The sequence below is a fragment of the Capricornis sumatraensis genome, chromosome 5 (genome assembly GCF_032405125.1).
Source record: "Capricornis sumatraensis isolate serow.1 chromosome 5, serow.2, whole genome shotgun sequence".
Lineage (NCBI taxonomy): Eukaryota > Metazoa > Chordata > Mammalia > Artiodactyla > Bovidae > Capricornis > Capricornis sumatraensis.
In genome coordinates, this window is record NC_091073.1 from 38,329,261 (window position 1) to 38,350,902 (window position 21,642).

A 21,642-nucleotide genomic window follows, 5' to 3' on the forward strand; every position below is an offset into this window, starting at 1 on the left:
TTCTAGTTCAACTTTTCTGGAGCAAATAATTTTTTTCTCTTGTGATTGAAAGGGAATGGAAGAGTCTACATTTTTAAACAGATTTTCAGTCTTTTTGTTGTCAGCTTTGTTTGCTTTGAGATGTTTGGTGCCTTCAATTCTATGTCTTTCTGTGGCTCATGTCAGCCTTCCTCTTGTTATTGTCTGGATGTGCAGTCCTTAGCTGTTTTGCTTTGATAAGTCTGCTAGAGTTCACCTAGGTATCCTATCTTCCAAACAAATTATTGACACTTGCATTGTGCTTTTCACTTCTAGTCTCTTTATTTTTGTCATTTATATTATTTTTATTCCTTTTCTCTCTACTTTTTTGAGAATCTCCATTTTTTACAGGTTTTGGGGAATAGGGATAATTCAGCAAGTTTAAATATAATTAGATGGTGAAATAATAATGGCATGTGTTTAAAGACCTTTAGTTCAAGGACATAACATTTTCCTCAGCATTTTCTATGAAGTTTTTTTTTTAAACTAATATATCTAACAATGGTAATAGAGATTATCTGGCTGCAGTCTTAAGAACATTGACATTTTCCTTCATTTCTTTTTGGGTAGACTTGTTTTATTGTATTGTTGTTCAGTCACTCAGTCATTCCGACTCTTTGTGACCCCATGGACTGCAGCACACCAGGCTTCCTTGTCCATCACTGTCTCCTGGAGTTTGTTCAAACTCATGTCCATTGACTTGGTGATGCCATCCAACCGTCTAATCCTCTTGTCCCCTTCTTTAGCCTTCAGTCTTTCCCAGCATCAGGATCTTTTCTAATGAGTCAGTTCTTCGCATCAGGTGGCCAGAGTACTGGAACTTCAGCTTCAGCATCAGTCTTTCCAATGAATATTCAGGGTTGATTTCCTTTAGGATTGACTAGTTTGATCTCCTTGCAGTCCAAGGGACTCTCAAGACTCTTCTTCAACACCACAGTTCAAAAGCACCAGCCTGGTGCTCAGCCTTCTTTATGGTCCAACTCTCACATCCATACATGACTACTGGAAAAACCATAGTTTTGACGATACAGACCTTTGTCAGCCAAGTAATGTGTCTGCTGTCTAGGTTTGTCATAGCTTTTCTTCCAAGGAGTGAGCATCTTTTAATTTCATGGCTGCAGTCACCATCCTCAGTGATCTTGGAGCCCAAGAAAATAAAATCTGTCACTTTTCCCAAACTTGTTTTAGAATGTTCTTTGCAACTTTTCCTGATGTTCCATGACAATGCAGGAGGTGGCTGGTTCCTCTTTATCTGGAACAATGAAAATATGAGAAATGGGATGTAAGTACAAGCATAACTTAGGACGCACCTGAGTTGCTTGTGGTCTTAGGTTTGGCACAGACAGAGGGGAGACAAGGACTAGCCCATTGTATATCTTTATCAGTTTGGACTGAGAGCCAGAGAAAGAAAATGGTCTGAGCTGGATCCCTCCAAGAAACAGTGGGCACTTCTTTTTAAAAATTTTTTTATTGGAGTATAGTTTATTTACAATGTTATGTTTCTGCTGTACAGCAAAGTGAATCAGCTATATATAATACATATATATATATCCACTCTTTTTTCAATCCTATTCTTATATAGGTCATTATGAAGTAGTGAGTAGAGTTCCCTGTGCTTTATAGTAGGTCCTTAGTAGTTATCTGATTTATATATAGCAGTGTGTAAATAAAAGCCTATCTCAATCTCCCAATTTATCCCTCCTTCTTTTCCCCTTTGGTGACCATAGGTTTGTTCTCTACATCTGTGACTCTCTTTGTGAATAGGTTCATCGTACCATTTTAAAAAAGATAACTTATTTAAGCAATATCATACTATATTTATTTTTCTCTGTCTGACTTACTTCACTCTGTGTGACAATCCCTAGGTCCATCCATGTTGCTACAAATGACATTATTTTGTCCTTTTTTATAGCTGAGTGATACTCCATTGTATGTATGTACCACACCATCTTTATCCATTTCTCCATCAGTTAACATTTAGGTTTGCTTCTGTGTCCTTAAAAAACTAAAAAAAAGCTGTCATTTGCTCCAGCAATTCCACTGCTGGGCATATATCTAAATAAAACCACAATTCAAAAAGATACCTGCACCCCAGTTTTCACTACAGCACTATTTACAACAGCTGAGACATGGAAGCAACCTAGATGTCCATTGACCTGGGCACTTCTATTCATACTAAAGTGTAAGTCCCGTGAGAGTAGGGACTTGGCTGCTTCATTTCTTGTGGTATCCGCAGCATCTCCACAGTGTCATGGGGGAGACGTGCAGTGAATATTTATTGAATGGCAAAATAAGTTGAGTACCTATAAGGCCTTGTTTACAAAGACAGATATTGAATTCAGGTTCAAAACATGAACATTTTCAAAAAAGTTTCTAAAAGCCATCATGTCTGCAAATGTAGAGAAGAGGATGTGTCATAAATAGATCAGATACATATTGCTTTACTTAGCCTTAGGTTCCCATGGTAACTAACTTCATGTTCCTTCTATAAAAAAATCTGGGTATGAATGTTTCTGCACAATGCTGTGTGCTCATGTACTTGATCATGTAGGCTAAGGAAGTTTTTTATTATGTCACGTGTGTCTGCACTGAGTATCCTCCTGTTTTTGACCTTCCTATGTAGTAAGATGTATGCCCTCACCCATGGGAACTGGAGTTGGAACGTTTGTGCTGAGCACTACAGTCTCATGGTTTCTCTTTTTCCTTCCTGTTGTCTCGCTCTCTCAAATAGGGTGTCACACACTTTGCTGAGACTTCAATTTGAGGGCCTTGCTCCAACAGGAGTTGCAGTCTCATCAAATATAAGACTATGCTGTTGTCAGCATGTCACATAAAAATACTCAAAGAGAAAGAGCCTCATTTGAAGAAAATGAATTAAGTTTGCTTTTTTTGGTCTCTTCCCTCTGTGTATGTTCTCTTAGATATCCGCGCTTTTTCTTCTTCTGTCTCTATTGCTTTTGACTCTATAAACTCGAATATGTCCTCATCTACTGGATCATTAAAATTAACCGTGGTCAACTCTAAATTGACTGCAGAGGGGAGGCAGGGAGCATCAGGGAACTGATTTGCTCATAGGAGAGTCACTGACATGAGTACATCTCATTGGTTCATTTTGTTGGTTCGTTTGTTCTTTCCTTAGTTCACTTACTCACCTGTCTTAGGCTAATGTATTTCACTGCATGTCTTTAGGCATATTATCTTCAGACTTGGCCTCACTGTTTATTACACCTTATTAGACTTGCTAGTTATGAAGGAACTGATAAGCATTAGAGCAGTTACAAACCCCACCTGTCTTCCAGGGCTTTCTCCTCAAAGCCTTTTCAGGTGGTTCAAGATCACAGAAATTTATTCTGACTCTGAAGTCATGATATAATGAGGTCACATCATGCATATTACCCTATTTTTCTAGAAAATGATCCCTAAAATGCAAGCCATTTGATTGCTAAGAAATGGATAACTGATAAGGGCTTAAAGAAAAATTGGCTGTTTTGAGTTTATTGAAAGTGGTACCTGTTTTATTTTCTGGTAGAGTTGAGAGATTTTTATTGATAATTTTTTTTTTTACCTTATACAGTTTTAACTTGTCCATTGTCTTGTAATGCCACTGTTCAACATGGAACCCTAGATTTTTCTGCTTTCTTATAAAATTATGTAGGGGGTGTGTGTCTGTCTGTCTGTCTTGGTGCTCCAACAAAAACATAAACTTATTGAGTACAGGGACTGTGTGCTATATTTATTTTAAATCTCCCCCATGGCATTTAGGCCATAGTACTTACTTAATAACTAAAGTGTCATGTAGTAAGTGATCAAGTGAAAATCAATCAGTCTTTTCTGAATCTTTGCGACCCCATGGATGCATGGAATTCTCCAGGCCAGAATACTGGAGTGGGTAGCCTTTCCCTTCTCCAGGGGATCTTCCCAACCCAGGGGTCAAACCCAGGTAGCCTGCATTGCTGGCAGATTCTTTACCAGTTGAGCCAGAATGATATAAATTGATGTTCATGTATGAAAATGAAATACATTAAGATAGGTTTGTGTGCTCAGTCACTTCAGTCATGTCCAACTCTTTGTGACCCTGTGGACCATAGCCCACTAGGCTCCTCTGTTTATGAGATTCTCCAGGCAAGATTAGTGGAGTGGGTTGTCATGCCCTCCTCCTGGGGATCTTCCCAACCCAGGAATTGAACCTGCATCTCCTGCTTTGCAGGCGGATCCTTTACCCACTGAGCCACCTGGGAAGGCCTAACATAGGTATAAAGCATGATAAATGATATATGTTAATGTCAATATATAAATACTATATATTTATTGTCAATATGGGATTCCCTTGTGGCTCAGCTGGTAAAGAATCCACCTACAATGCGGGAGACCTGGGTTTGATCCCTGGGTTGGGAAGATCCCCTGGAGAAGGGAAAGGCTACCCACTTCAGTATTCTGGCCTGCAGAATTCCATGGACTGTACAGTCCACTGGGTTGCAAAGAAACACGACTGAGTGACTTTCACTATTGTCAATATAATGTCAAGAACATATATACACACATGCATATTATTTTCATATGTGAGATATATTCAAAACATTGTCTAGCCTATGTGTAGTTAAACTATAGCAACTGTAATCATAATTGAGAGATGATACCCTAGATTTTCTGTGAGAACTATAAGGCTTTTGTAGTATAAATGACTTTTGCCTTAAGGGTGTCAGAGAAAGCCAGTGGTCAGTAGTTAAAACGGTAAAAGCAGATTTTATTCAAGAACTATTGCAATGGGGTTTAAGAAACCTCAGGCTCAAATATAGCATAAGCAAGTGGGGATTTATATCCAAGGAGCAAGGTGAGGGTCAGTGGATGGAAAATTACTAAGAGGAAGCATCAAGGGTAAAGGGGGATTCTATCTAAACTGACTTGACAGGATTCTTGATAAAACTGGGTGATGCAGAGATGAACACAGAAGCCCAGAGGTCAAGGCTTCATTGGGAAGAGAGTTCAGAGGAGGCTGACTGATGATGGCTCAAGGAAACAGTCTTTTATAGGGGCTACTTTAAGTAGCTAATATTTTTTGGGGTGTATCCTGACATTTTCTGTTTAGGTGTAAGAAAGCACAATTTGGGAGTTTGTGCCTATACGTGATTTATGAGTGAATTTGTGTGTGTGTGATCATGATTTGTATTGAGGAGTAATCTTCTAAGCATTTGCTGATGTCTACTGAAAAAACAAAATGCACAACATGAGAGTTTAAAAAGTTTTGTTTGGGGCAAAATAAAGGCTATACCCTGGGAGAGAGCCTCTCAGAGAGAGCTCTGAGGGGCTGCTCCTAAGGAGTAAGAGAAAAGGGCAGGATGTATGTGATTTTGATGAAGAGGGTACATGCAGTTAAGAACACATTTTGAGAAAAGGTGGCTGCTAGTAATGAATTTAGTGGTTTTCTAGATATTAAAAGATGCAGGAAATTAGACTCATAAAATCTTCTCCTAAAAATGTATACCTGCAGGCCTGTTCTTCCGGTTTTTTTCCCAGAGCACAGAGTGCCTCATTTCTGATCTCCATCCTGAACTCCTTTCAGAGGTGTTGAAGGTCAGTGTCTGCAGTAGCTGGTGACTTTGTTTTTGCAAATGGCGAGCCACAATTTTTCATCCGCTCTCATCAGGAGTAATTCCATGCTCTATTTCTTTTTGGGTTGTTTCCTTGGTTCCCATATATTTACAATGTTGGATTTTCAGAGTGTCCCATCATTTTGTTATTTGAGGCAGTGTTTTCATTCCCCAGTGTTTTGTGATTTGCAGACTTGTCTAAATAACTGCCATCCCCTGAGTGGGGTCATGACAAGCCCTTCCTCCAGTTTATAATTTAGAGTGTGAATTGTGAGCGGATGTTCTGCTGTTTAGAGTGTGCTCTGACTAACATCATTATGTTTGGTGATAAAGTGTCAGGAGCCCTGTAATGTTGCAAAAATTGACAGGAACTTTTCTTCTTGTCAGGAAAATTGTGAAACATGTTGAAATAGGCAGAAAAGATGACTGACCTGTTTAGAGCACCTTTCTGAATGATCAGTTTCTGTAGAAGTTTGCATTGTCCCCTGACTTTGAACTATTTTGCAGTACTGTTAGATGTAGGAAATTGATAAGAATACAAATGATTCCTGTCCATATAAATGAAAATCCATTTTATTTTTTGGAATGTAATTGATTATTGCCCTTAGGATATTTCCCAGTTCTGCATCTCTTAGTTCATTTTGCTTTCCTGGTTGGCAGTTGATATGTGTTCTTTTGAGTTCTCCTTTGAACTGGTGACAATGGCTTATTTCTGGATTGACTTGTTAGTTAATGACTTAAATAAAATATTTGACATATTAATTTTATATTTATACTAGAAAAATTTTACATTTTCTTTTTAATTTCTCCTTGATACCCCCCAAATTCCCATTTCCAAGGGATAAATTTAGCTCAATATCTATTTAGGTCTGTGGCCAGAGTTATGAGGTATTATCTATAAATCTGAAAATGAATGTGCTGTAGCTCTGTTTATTCAGTACCTTGAATACCATTCAAAATATTTGGGGAGTGTATATTGTATCTTGAGTGATTTTACTGCATCACACTATTTCTTAGATCTCTGCTGTGGGTTTAAGGGTTGACTTCAGAAGTAGATTAAAAAAAATTATTACTGGCCTAGATGAAATAGCCTATTAAATAATTTAAAAAATAAAACCCATCAGGTAGGGGCTGTAGTCTAAATTTCTGACCCCAAGTGCTGCCCTCCGCATGAAGTAAGTTTGCATTTCAGTGTTTTTAAATGGTAAACAAACACATTATAGTTTCCTGCTGGAGTGCTAAGAATTTTGTAACTTAACAATAGCTGTGCCTCTTTAGATTTCAAGGGTATTATAGAGAAGGCAGGTAGAATAAAAAATCATAGGAAGACTAATTGGCATATGACATCTACCACTGCATCCAGAAAACACAACATACCTTTTCTGTGTACTTACTGCTCATAACTGGCAACCTGAATAACACAGAGGCCAAGGTGACAGAGTTTTCTTGAGCTTACCTATTTTATTCAGAGGTCTTGCTTCATTTGAAATTCATGCCATACTTTTCAGCATCATTATTTTGCAAAGAGGATAACAAATTACATATGAGGGCCAGGATCCTTACAGTGGGATATGCAGATGAGAAAGAAATACTTCCTAATACAAATAACTGGGAACAAGAGGAACAGGAAAACCATTATGCAACTGCATGGCTGGTCTAGGCTATTCTGCAGTAGGAAATTATGGTAGGCTGAATACTACTCCTCCTACCAAAGAAAGGTGCCTATGTCCTAATCCCTGGAATCTGTGTATGTTACCTTATATGACGGGGGAAAAGGCTTAAAAAACTGTGAAGATGTGAATAAGAATCTTGAGATGAAGATGGTTATCTGAATGGGTCTTAAATGCAGTCACAATGGGGAGGAAGATGAAGGCAGTGTGTCCACAGAGGCAGAGACTGGTGTGATGGCAGCTGCAAGCCAGTGAAGCTGCAGACACCAGAAACTGGAAGAAGCAAGGAATGGATTTTGCCTTAGGGCCTCCAGAGGGAATGTGGCCTGGGTGGCACTTCAGTGATGCTGGCTTTGGACTTCTGGCCTGCAAAATTGTAAGAGAACAAATTTCTGTTGCTTTAAGCTGATAAATTTTTGGTAATTTGTTACAACTGTCAAAGGAAAACTAATACAGATTTTACAACCTGAAGTGGGGAGTTGCTGTAACACATAACTAAAAATGAGCAGGTGGCTTTAGAATTGGGTAATGAACAGAAGCTGGAAGAATTTAAAGTACATGATAGAAAAAACCTAGATTGCCTAGAACAGACTGTTGACAGAAATATGAATGTTAAAGATTCTTCCAGTGATGATTCAGGAAGAAGTGAGAAACACAGTAGTAAAAGTGAATATTAAATTGTCCTTAGCAGAATGTTGGTAGAAATTTTAAACGTGCTACTGGTTAAGGCTAAAAAGAACATGAGGAACACATCGTTGGAAATTGGAGGACAGGTGACTTTTGCTATATAGTGGCAGGAAGTTTAACAATTTCATCCTGTTGTGTGGAAGGTAAGTAATACTTGTAAGTGATGAACTTGAATATCAACAGGGGAGATTTCTGAGCAAAGTTTCGCAGCTTACAATAAAATGTTAGAGGAAAGAGAAATCGAAGGGAGAATTGTTAAAAAGAAATCCAGACTTGATTACTTGGAAAATTCTCAGCCTGTGCAAATTGCAAAAGATGCTAAATTCGGAGATGCACTGTTAGGAAAGTATGCTGTGGAGACAAGGCCCAGAGTGTGGCTGGAAAACCTTTTGCTAGTGTCAAAGAAATTAGGTGTGTGATTCATAGATCTCAACTGTCTTAGCAGAAACCAGGAACAGAGATGGGATTATCCAGAAAAGATTTTAGGAAGATCTTCTGTCTATGGCATGAGATGTACAGGAGACCCACAAACTTTATGATCAAAGGGGAAATACTGCCAGCATCAAGAAAACGATGGAGATGGATGAAATGGAGGAGGGCTGTTGGATTCCCAAAACTTTACATGCAAGAAGAAGTCCAGTAAAACTATTCAACTGCAAATATGTTTTTATTAAAAAAAAAATTCAGAAGAATGACTCTGAGGGTAGAGTCTTGGGCCCAGAGATTGGAGCCATGAACTATAGTGGATTATTCCCAGACCTTGAAACGTTATGTAATTTGCCCTATGAATTTTGAAATGTCTTGAGATGGTTGACATCATCCGTCCCTTTCTTCCACTTTATCTTGTTCTGAGTGGGAATGTCTATCACTGTTGTTAATGTCAAAAACCATTGTACTTTGGAAGCAGGTAACATAGGTCCACAGATGGAGAGGAATCTTCCCCCTTATAGATTGTAACCAGAGTCTCCTTGATACTTGATTTAAATGATTAGATTTGGGACCTTTGAACTGATGAGATGTAAATGAGGTTTTGGCCTTTGAATTGATACTGTAATGGGTTGAGACTTTTTAGGGAATATTGGTATGTGGTGAGTGTACTTTGCATGTGGGAAGGACGTGAAATTTTGAAACCAGAGGGTGGGCCATGGTAGGCTGAATAATGCCTTCCTCTTCAAAAGATATTCATATTCTCTCCCCTGGAACCTATGAGTTGTTATCTTTTGTGGATAAAGAGGTTGAAGATATGAATAGGTTATGGATCTTGAGATGGGGGATTTTTTTTTTAATGATCTCAGTGGACCCTAAATGCAATCACAAGAGTCTTATCAGAATGAGATAAAAAGGAGATCAGACAGAAGAGAAGGCAGTGTGACCACAGAGGCAGAGACTGGAGTGATTCAGCTATAAACCAATGAATAGCAGCAGCCACCAGAAACTGGAAGAGGCATGGAGAGCATTCTCCCCACAACCTCCAGAGGGAGGTCAGCCTGGTTGATGTTTTGATTTTGGCCCAGTGATACCAAGTTTGGATTTTTTGCCTCTAGAACTGTGAAAGGATAAAGTTCTATTGTCTCAAGTGGCTTACGTGTGTGGTAATTTTTGGCAGCATCTGCAGAAAACTAATATAGAAATAGAGGGGGAATCAAATGGTTTCTGCTTATCTGTGTCCTCTTGTATTCTGCGTGTGAGACATCCTTATGATTCTTATTAGACTTGTAACTATCAGGCTCTTATATTCAAAACTTTGACCACTTCTATTTTAAAACTAGCCTTCTATTTTAAGCACAATTGCATTATATAAACTGAAAACACTAGTAAATAAATGGAAGGCTTGCGTTTTGCTCTCAGCTATGTTGCTTACTAGGTGGGTATGTATGAGTAAGTCCCCTCTGAGTTTCAGTTGAGTAATGGGAATAATGTTAACTGTCTTTCCTAATCCACATAATTATTAAGAGTATTTAATGACATAAATATGTGTGAAAAATTCCAGATAAAGTGCATGTAAGATTCTATAATAAACTCTTAACTATGCTCCTTAAACCTATAGGAAAGTTTTCATGAGCTATTTTGTACACAAATCACTGAACACATGAAACACTCCCCCCACCTTAGATAAGGTGCTAGAAGTGGAATTTTGGAGTCAAATTTTTTAAAACACATTAAAGCTCTTGGTACAGAATGACTATTTCTCCCCAGAAATCCTATACTACTTCATTCTCTCTTTGGAAGCACATATGAGTGCTCAGTTTACTGCACTGTTACATTAGAGAGTTTTAAAATAAATTTAAATGCCATGTCGACTTGATGAAAATCATTATTTGTATTTCTTTGGCGATGTTCAACTTATTTTGTATATATATTTTTTGTTAGTTGCTCAGTGGTGTCCAGTTCTTTGTGACCCCATAGGCTGTAGCCCTCCAGGCTTCCCTGTCTTTGGAACTCTCCAGGCAAGAATACTGAAGTGGGTTGCCATTCCCTTCTCCAGGGGACCTTCCCAACCCAGGGATCAAACCCAGGTCTCCTGCATTGTATATACTTGGCTATTTGTATTGTTCTTTAATGAACTGCTTGTGTTCTTTGACCATATTTCCAATAGTTGTTTGTCCTTTTCCTTACTGATTTTTAGAAACCCAGTATTTTATACTTTAAAGATTACGGTGAAATATATATAAATCAAATTTAGCACCTTAATAATTGTAAGTGTACAGTTCAGAGGCATTGAGTACATTCATATTGTTGTATACCCATCACCACCATTCATTTGCAGAACTCAGAAACCTGGTATTCTTAAGTCAATTAACCTTTGCTGTATGTTTCTTCGGCAGTTCGTTTTGTTGTTTACTTTTTGCTTTTGTTTAGGATGACTTCTGATGTATAGTGTTTAACATTTGTATGCTGTCAAATTTAGTGAACCTCATTGTGTTTTCCTCCCTCCCTCTCTCTCTTCTTTCCTCCCTTCTTCCCATCTTTCCTTCTGGAAAGCCCTTCCTATTTGTAGGCTTTTATTGATTTTTTTTTAAACATGTGTAGATTTGCTCTTAATTGGCAGTAAAACGTATTAGAAATCCAGATTCTTGTCAAATAACATAATCTCAAATTGTTTGTTACCAAGCTTTGTAAAAAAAAAAAATCCTATTTGAAAAAAAATCCTATTTAGAGATGATTGCTTGAAGGATATAATGAATCTTATTTCTGGGAGAGAGTCTGCTGAATGCAGCATAAAGCCCTTGGCTCCCAGCTCAGTGATTATACCTTCTTTAACTCTCAGTCCCTTTTCATTTTATCTTTAAGAGTGTGCAGATATTGAAGCAGGGGAAACAGAGATGCAGGTAGTTTGTGCCTTACCTTATTACCACTGGTTAGTTCCTTCCTGCATATCATTCTCTGTACCCACATTGCCTTTAAGAAGAAGAATAATTCTACCACTAATAAGTGCTAACTCAGTGTAGCTTAACCTGGCTAACATTTTACTGCTGCAAAGCCGTGCAAAATAGGAAATACTATTATTCTAATTTTACGAATGAAAAAAGTGGATGCTTTGAGAGGTAAAGTGGCTTGTCCAGTATAGCACATTGATGGTATGTGGAAGAATAGGATGTCAATTCAAACTCAGACCTGATTCCAGAACCTGCCTCTTAACTGGTATTTTTTCTTACACACACATGCACATGCACACACACACACACACACACACACACACGCACGCACGCACGCATGCACACAAACTTCCCTACCTCCCACACCTAGTTTTCTGATGATTATGTGATAATATTTCTATTCACTCCTGTTATTAATAAACAGAGTAGATGAAACCACCTAGCAACTTCTAAAATATTGAGCTGAAAATATTTTGGGCTAGATTTGTAGCTTCTGTCATTCTTGAAATGCTGCAGTGAAATGAAATGCTACATTTTTTCCTCATTCCTGTCAGCTCAAGGTCTCAGTGATGTGCTCTGAGCAGGGGTGGTCAACGTGAAGACAGAGTTCAGAGGAACCAAGGGCCAGAGACAAGTGGGTTGCTCTTACTTGGCGACTGTAGTAAATGGTTTATTTTACAGTCAGTGATTGAAGATAGTCTGCTGTGGTGGGGATATATTGAGCCTGGAAGAGCTGCTTTAAAATTTGGTAGTCTTTTAATTAGTATTTGGGTGATTAATTATTATGCCTTCTGCTAAATTTTAAACGGAGTGAAAAATTAGGTCTGTGGGAACAATTCTCTTATTTCTTTCTTTGAAAAACTTAGGACAGTGACAGCTTTCAATTTCTTAGGGTTATTTTGCTCATATATTCATATCTATCAATTATTCAGATCTTAAGAAGCCTGCAAAAATAGGGACATGTGCTGTTGCCTTTTGGGTGTGTGAGATTACAGGTCCCTGGCCACACCATTAAGTGTATGGCTGTCATGTTCCTCTTCAGAGCCTCAGCACCTTGTATTGTACATTTTTTTTTCAAACTTTAAACTTTTAATTTTTATTTTATTTTTTATACCCTGGTGGCTCAGATGGTAAAGAATCCACCTGTAGTGTGGGAGATCTGTGTTCAGTCCCTGAGTTGGGAAGATCCCCTGGAGAAGAAAATGTCAACCCACTCCAATATTCTTGCCTGGAGAATTTCATGGACAGAGGAACCTGATGGGCTATAGTCCATGGGGTCACAAAGACTCAGATATGACTGAGTGACCTAAACACACATAGGCGATTAACAATGTTGTGGTAGTTTCAGGTGAACAGTGAAGGGACCCAACCATATATATATACATGTATCTATTCTCCCATAAACCTCCTTCCCATCTAGGCTGGCACATAACATTGAGTAGAGTCCCATGTGCTATACAGTATGTCCTTGTTGGTTATCTGTTTTGAATGTAGCAGCGTACACATGACCTTCCCAAACTCCCTAACTGTCCCTCCCTCCCACCCCTGCCCCTGGCAACTGTAAATTTGTTTTCTAAGTCTGTGAGTCCTTTTCTGTTTTGCAAGTCAGTTCATTTGTGTCATGATATATTTTTTTTTATCAAAAAACTGCATGATATGGATGGAGTCTCAGAAGAATGAGGATCAACCAGAGAGAACAGTTTGGAATGAGGCTTCCAGGCAGGTTTGAGAGTGACTGAGAAAGCACAGTTGTCCCATTAAAACTGGCTCTAACAAAGACTTGTCTGTGATTATTTGCAGAAAGATTACCACTTTGAATATACAGAATGTGATAGCAGTGGCTCCAGGTGGAGAGTTGCCATTCCGAATTCCGCAGTGGACTGCTCTGGCCTGCCTGACCCAGTGAGAGGCAAAGAATGCAGTATGTTTTGACTTTTTGACTTTTTTCCCAATTAAACCATAAGTCCTTCATATGAGCCTGAGAAGTTAACTGTGATGCCTATAAAAGACCTTGGTAAAAAAGAGCATTGTTGTCCAGCAGAGCAGAAGCATCTTTTCTCAACACCTAGTGCCCTTAGGTCTGAAGTCTGAAAGGAGATGCAGGCTATATTAAGGGGTGTTATTTTTATTTATTTGTCTTAAAAAATCTGGTTTACTATCTTACTTGAAATTCTAAAGGGCAGAGTGGCAGAATTTCTATTTAATAGATTTTTTTCTTTAAATTTTAAGGGACTTTTCAGAGTTTTGCTACACATAAATAGCATTTGGTACACATAATATTGTTAAACACATTGTGTAAAAGGTGCCATCTTTGTCATTTGTAGGTTCGGTGACATTAAGAACAGTTACATTGTTGTGCTTTCCTCCCCAACACACATCTATAGAACTCTCTCACCTGGCAATGGATTTGTTTTTGTTTTAGCCATAGAAATATTATAATTTGCCTTTTTAATAAAATTAGAGAATTTGTCTATCATATTCAACAGCTTGTCTTGTAGCAGTTAAGCAGGTTTGAAGTATAACATGAATTAACAGAAATATGTCATTAAATTAATTTTCATTTATAGACTCTACTTTTAAAAACCCTTGAATTTGGTGAGTCATAAGATCCTGCAGTAAAGTTGTCTTGTGGTATTCTAGAGTTCAAAGCCAGAAGACAAAGATTATTTTGGTTTTTCTACAGTCTTCCAAATGGTATTCCTAAAAGCTGACTTCTTTTGTTCCCAAATGAAAAAGCAGATAAACAAATTAATTAAACAGATAGCTAATTCCTTCCTCTTCATGGGAAAACACTATCTCCATGGTTGGTTGGAGGAGTTTTAGCATAGGTGTGGATTTAGTAATAAAAGAGAGACGGGAAGATGGTATGTCTTAGGAAAATTAGAGGAGAAAGCCATTATTCCTTGGTGAATGATATTAAATGAATATAAAAAGAACCTGAGAAATTCAGGTTAGCTAGGGAAAGGCTCGTGTCCAGTAAGAATCTTGGGAGGATAGTGGGGCCAGTGAAGGAGATGATCCATGGCTGGGGTGTATGTGACCACCTCTGCAGAGAGAGGACCAGCTCTCAGGGAGGATTCCAGTTAAAAGGGAAACATCCTGAGTATTGCCTGTGGAATTAACTCATTGCAAAATTGCTTCTGTCACTTTTCTGAAAAATCTGTATATCTTTTATCTATATTTACATTTTCCTTATGGGCTAAGTCCTTGTTTCCCTTGTAAACAACCCGACTGAGGTGGAGTGTGTCAGCATTTTGAATGTATCAGATCTCTTCAAGAAAATTAGAGATACCAAGGGAACATTTCATGCAAAGATGAGCACAATAAAGGACAGAAACGGTATGGACCTAACAGAAACAAAAGATATTAAGAAGAGGTGGCAAGAATACACAGAAGAACTGTACAAAAAAGATCTTTATGACCCAGATAACCACGATGGTATGATCACTTACCTCGAGCCAGACTTCTTGGAATGCAGAGGCAAGTGGGGCTTAAGAAACACTATTGCTAACAAAGCTAGTGGAGGTGATGGAATTCCAGTTGAGCTATTTCAAATCCTAAAAGATGATACTGTGAAAGTGCTGCACTCAATATGCCAGCAAATTTGGAAAACTCAGCAGTGGCCACAGGATTGGAAAAGTTCAGTTTTCTTTCCAATCCCAAAGAAAGGCAATGCCAAAGAATGTTCAGACTACTGCACAATTGCACTCATCTCACACGCTAGCAAAGAAATGCTCAAAATTCTCCAAGCAAGGCTTCAGCAGTATGTGAACCAAGAACTTCCAGATGTTGAGGCTAGATTTAGAAAAGGCAGAGGAACCAGAGATCAAATTGCCAACATCTGTTGGATCATCGAAAAAGCAAGAGAGTTCCACAAAAATGTCTACTTCTGCTTTATTGACTACACCAAAGCCTTTGACTGAGTGGATCACAACAAACTGTGAAAATTTCTTCACAAGATGGGAATACCAGATCACCTTATCTGCCTCCTGAGAAATCTGTATGCATGTTAAGAAGTAACAGAACCGAACATGGAACAACAGACTGGTTCCAAATTGGGAAAGGAGTACATCAAGGCTGTATATTGCACCCTGCTTATTTAACTTCTATGCAGAATTCAGTTCAGTCGCTCAGTCTTGTCTGACTCTTTGCGACCCCCATGGACTGCAGCACACCAGGCTTCCCTGTCCATCACCAACTCCCCGAGTTTACTCAGACTCATGTCCATTGGGAGAAGGCAATGGTGACCCAGTCCAGTACTCTTGCCTGGAAAATCCCATGGACAGAGGAGCCTGGTAGGCTGCAGTCCAGGGGGTCTTGAAGAGTTGGACACGACTGAATGACTTCACTTTCACTTTTCACTTTCATGCATTGGCAAAGGAAATGGCAACCCACTCCAGAGTTCTTGCCTGGAGAATCCCAGGGACAGAGGAGCCTTGTAGGCTGCCGTCTATGGAGTCGCACAGAGTCAGACATGGCTGAAGCGAGTTAGCAGCAGCAGCATGTCCATTGAGTTGATGATGCCATCCAACCATCTCATCCTCTGTCATCCTCTTCTCCTCTTGCCTTCAATCTTTCCCAGCATCAGAGTCTTTTCCAACGACTATGCAGAGTACATCATGAGAAATGCTGGACTGGATGAAGCTTAAGCTGGAATCAAGATTGCCAGGGGAAGTATCAATAACCTCAGATATGCAGATGACACCACCCTTATGGCAGAATATGAAGAAGAACTAAAGAGCCTCTTGGTGAAAGTGAAAGAGGAGAGTGAAAAAGTTGGCTTAAAATTCAACATTCAGAAAACTAAGATTATGGCATCTGTTCCCATCACTTCATGGCAAATCAATGGGGAAACACTGGAAACAGTGATAGACTTTATTTTCTTGGGCTCCAAAATCACTGAAGATGATGACTGCAGCCATGGAATTAAAAGATGCTTGCTCCTTGGAAGAAAAGCTATGACAGTCCTAGACTGCATTTTAAAAAGCAGAGACATTACTTGCTGACAAAGGTCCAACTAGTCAAAGCTATGGTTTTTCCAGTAGTCATATATGGACATTAGGGTTAGACTATAAAGAAAACTAAACTCCAAAGAATTGATGCTTTTGAACTGTGGTATTGGAGGAGACTCTTGACGAGTCCCTTGGACTGCCAAGGAGATCAAACGAGTCAATCCTAAAGAAAATCAGGCCTGAATATTCATTGGAAGGACTGATGCTGAAGCTGAAAGTCCAATACTTTGGCACCTGATGTGAAAAACTGACTCATTTGAAAAAAAACCCTGATGCTGGGAAAGATTGAAGGCAGGAGGAGAAAGGGACAACAGAGGATGAGATGGTTGGATGGCATCAACAACTCAATGGACATGAATTCGAGCAAGTTCTGGGAGTTGATGATGGACAGTGAAGCCTGGCGATGCTGTAGTCTATGCGGTCACAAGAGTCTGACACGACTGAAGAACTAACTGAATGGAACTGCTTTCAGCAGCTGTGCTGCTGTTGACTGGCACTGGCTTTTGAGTACTGATTGTTCCTTTCAAATGGGCTACGGTGGAGTATTTACATGATGGAAATTGAGGAACACTACAAATCAGCTTACCAGCCATACCACTAATTAAATTCATTGGCCAAAATTTCAAAAATATGCTTCAGAATTGATGTCTGACTAGGAATTATTTCTGTTTGTTGCCAAGGATTTTTTTGCTCATTATTTATTATTATCTTCCACAGATAATGTTATGAATTTGACATGCCAGCTAGAACTACTCTAAAAACTTGATATAGTAAAGTCATTATTAGTTGTAAATCACTTTAAATGATGATAGTACTTACTTTTAAAATGGTAGCCTAAAATGATACTACTTATGAGATGGCTGGGACATTTTTTATCTTGTTTTGTCTGAAATCTGAATTTACATGTATTTCTGTATACTATAGTTATATCTGCTCTGGAGGTTGTTAGTCTGGCCTCTGATTGTGACTGTTCTTTATATGATAAAGGCAAGTTATTTTGAAACTCACAAGAAACTTAATAGAGGCAATTACCTTAGAAGCTCAGTCAATTCCTAACATTAAGCGTGGTGCTTAGCACATTACTGGCCATCAAAGCACTGCTGAAGGCAGTTATGATAATAACTGAATATTCCTTCAGTGGCTTAGATGTTCTACTGCTAATAATAGCTACCATTTTTCATATATGGATGATAGGCTAACCACCGTGCTTGGAGCTTCATATCATTTTCCATTGTATCCTCACAACAACCCTCTCTGATAGCTAATGTCAATGTCTCTGCTGATAAGAAAACTCGGAGTTAAGATGGTGAAGTAAGTTACTGCAGGCTGGGTCATATAGACAGGATATGGCAGATATGCGGCCAGATACAGACATGTCTGATTCCAGAGCCTATCTGCACATATAAGCTGGCATGGGGGTACATATAGCTCTATCACTGGCCATCTTCAAGGGAAGATATTAGAAACGTGTGCTTCAGGATAAAAGAGGATAGAAACGTTGGGGTTCAGGAGCAGCTTGCTATCTGCAAGCTGTGTGTGAATGATGCCCAAACCTGAAATGATGGATGATGCCCACAGGCAGTAGACTCAGCAGTTATATTGTGATGATATGGCCCAGCAGTGGGGCCATCTAAAAGAAAATTTAAAAATTAACATATCTGCTTCACATAAGTGAAAAATATTTAGGGCAGTGCTTATGTAAGACATAACTTCCCCAGATCCCACTGTTCTCAGTGAAGCAAAACCCAGAATGCGGCCACAGTTGAAATTCCTGTAGAATCTTTCAAATGTAATTGGCTAGATCTTTCCCTCTTTCTCAGAAACAAACAGTACCTGAGGCTTCTCCTTAGGAAAAGAATTATAGAGATGTTTATGTAGCAACTGTACATTTTAAAAAATAAAATTGATGGGCAAGCTGTATTATATCTTTATCTTTAATAAATCCTGTAAATTCTGGTTGCATGGCTGTGAGTGAAGTAAGTCAGGCTTCAGTTTTTGTTGTGTTACATCCCTAGACTGTATGTGAGCTTGAGGCTTGCTGAACTCAGGAAATGGGAGGGAGAGACCTCTGGTTATTAACTGACACAGCTTCCCATTGTCCTCCTGACCCCTCTGCTGTGGAGTCCTCAGTGTCTTAGGCAGTGCTGCACTGGGCAGGCCACCGAGATGACTTCATTTCTCTCTGTCGGCTCCAGGCTTAGCTCCAGAAAACTTTGCTGCCGTTTCCAAGTCTTGGTGCCGAGTCTCATGTCTGTGGACATCATCCACCATTGGAGGTGTTGGTGTCATTCAGACACAGCTTACAGGTAGCATGTCATTCCTGAATATAGCACTTGTTACTTCCTCCCAAAATGAGGCGATATAACCCCGGTCCCGACGCCATCCCTTCTCTACTGTTGGATCACTTTCCTCTTGCGCAAGAGTTTTAAAACTCTTCCCTTGACTCTCTGAGTGTTTGCTTGACTTTCTTAGATTATTAAAAGCAATAGTCATTCTGGGATGGTTTTCTGGGTGGGATACCTTCTCTCCTTCTCCTCTCTCTTACTCTCACCAACCACATTGGAGAAAAAGGACTTTTTATTTCAAACTAAACTTTATAAATAAAAGCCTGGCTACTAGGAGTGAGGAAAGAGCTCCTTTCCTATTGCCTTATGTATTTTCAGACATGTCTGGAACACCAAAGGGAAAAAAACATAGCAAGATATCTCTTCCTTTGGGGAGTGTATATTTCTGTTGTCTACTACTTCACATATTTCTCAGCCTGTGACTTCAAGTATAACCTTAACACATCGCTTTCTAATCGGGGATGACTAAGGTATTTGTAATCTGATTTGTCATGTTAGCATCAAGTCATAGTATTGTGGGCATTGTTTAGTCTTATAGTTCATTATTTGTATAAACTGACATTTGGCTCTTAGATTTTAAAATGCTATATTTAGATATTAAAAAACCCTTTGATACAGTTGTTTTCCTATTTTCACTTTGTCTCTCAGAGCTGTTGTTATAACCTACATTTTATGGGCCTTAAGGTGAAGGAGAGGTGACAGTTTGAATCAATAATTTTTGATTCCAGTTGGATGAAAAGAAGAGGAAGGATTGTCATGGAAAGGGGAGTTGGTTTTAGCTTCCTGGGTGGGATATTTAAAAATCCCTTTTTGGGGGATCATAGCTCCTTGAAGGAGAAGGCAATGGCAACCCACTCCAGTACTCTTGCCTGGGAAATCTCATGGACTGAAGAGCTTGGTAGGCTGCAGTCCATGGGGTCGCTAAGAGTCAGACATGACTGAGCGACTTCACTTTGACTTTTCACTTTCATGCATTGGAGAAGGAAATGGCAACCCACTCCAGTGTTCTTGCCTGGAGAATCCCAGGGACGGGGGAGCCTGGTGGGCTGCCATCTCTGGGGCTGCACAGAGTCGGACACGACTGAAGCGACTTAGCAGCAGCAGCAGCAGCAGCTCTTTGAAGTGTAGGCGCTTCCCCAGGATTCAATACATAGCCTGTTTCAGTTGTGTGGAGTTGTTATTGATATGGCAGCCAGAACATTTGGGAAAATTGAGTACATTGGTATTGAATGGTGATTGCATTCTGTTCTGCAATATTTCATGTAAACAAAGGGTGTTGAGAGGTTTTTTTTGTTGAGAAATGCCAGTACATTTTTTTTTTGGCTCTCCTCATCCCTGGTGCCACAGGCTAAGTATAAGGAAGGAGATAATGGGATGAGGGCAGACTGTTTTTTTTTGGCAGGGAGGCACTTCATTGCTTGGCTCATGGATGGATGATGGGTGGCTGGATGAATGGATGGATGGAAAGCCATAGAAAACAGAAGCTTTGTACAAATACAAAAATATCTATATCTCTTTCTAGAAGGCTTGTTGAATCAAATTTAACCACCAATTAACAAACTAAATTGTTATTTACTTCACTGCAGGGAGATAGGATGGACATTGCTTAATTTTCTAGGCCCTCCCATCCAATTTTGATGCTTTATGACATTGAGAATTAGGAGGCTCTAGGTCTACAGGCGGAGAAGGCAATGGCACCCCACTCCAGTAGTCTTGCCTGGAAAATCCCATGGACGGAGGAGCCTGGTAGGCTGCAGTCCATGGGGTCGCTGAGAGTTGGACACGACTGAATGACTTCACTTTCATGCATTGGAGAAGGACATGGCGACCCACTCCAGTGTTATTACTTGGAGAATCCCAGGGACAGGGGAGCCTGGTGGGCTGCCGTCTATGGGGTTGCACAGAGTCGGACACGACTGAAGCGACTTAGCAGCAGCAGGTCTACAGGCTCAGATTTTATGTCAGTGTACAGGTGGGTGGAAATCCCCTCCCCCATCAACTTAAATGTGTTCTAGGTTCTCCTCTGGGAACCTAAACTTGTTATAAATATTGGCTGCTCTCAATGCCAAGTATTTCTGACTGATAAGTTTATTACTTTCAAATTGCATTCTGTGTCTTGGTGCCTGAGGCAAGCTGGGAACACCCACCAAGGTGCTGATGTTTTATTCTAATCCAACTTTTTTTAAAAATTTACTTTACAATACTGTATTGGTTTTGCCGTACATCAACAAATGCCAATACTTTTTAAAAACGGCTACTGCAATATCCCCTTGATGAAGGGCTGCAGTGCACATTTTCATAATAAAGTCTCTGAGAAACATGGTAATTATTTATGGAACATTTACTGTGTTTTAACTGAATTCTGTTTTACCCAGTGTTTCCCAAGTGTATATGATTATAGGACTCTTTTATCCAATGTGTAGTTGCACCCTTTTGGCTAATTTCTGCAGATAATGTTTTTGGGGAAACGCAGATTTAAACACAAATGCCAGGCTAATTTAGGAAATTTTTATATGTTGTTCCTTATGCTATGGTTTAGCTAATTTCATTGCTCTGTAAGGCTCAATGGAAGCACTACCAAATGGGTGTCCAGTCCCAGACTTCCTACTGATCATGGGCAGGCATGATATATACCTGGGATGAAACCCCAGATCTGCAACAGATGTATGTTTTGAGCAAAATATTTAGTTCACAGCTATTTATTGAGTTTTAATCCATTCACTAAACATTTGTTGAATATTTTCTATATTCTTGACAATAGGGATCTAAAAATATTCCATAAATGAGCACTAGATTCCTATTTTCCAAGACTTTTCATTCTAATCAGAGAGCAGATGGGGAAATAAATTATTTCTAGTATAGGGGCAAAGTGCAAGATAGATACAAATACCTAGGGTGATCTTGCCAAGAAGGGAGGGCTGACTTATGCTCAGAGGGAGTCAAGA

The 21,642-nt window shown here is 39.3% G+C and overlaps 1 protein-coding gene across 1 annotated transcript in view; it reads left to right on the forward strand.

Moving 5' to 3' along the window:
- Positions 1-21,642, forward strand: part of ELAPOR2 (endosome-lysosome associated apoptosis and autophagy regulator family member 2) — a 213,075-nt gene that overhangs the window by 89,348 nt on the left and 102,085 nt on the right. The window contains exon 2 of the mRNA XM_068973179.1: positions 13,141-13,261. Within this exon, the coding sequence (XP_068829280.1) occupies positions 13,141-13,261 (121 nt within the window). The remainder of the gene's footprint in view (positions 1-13,140; positions 13,262-21,642) is intronic.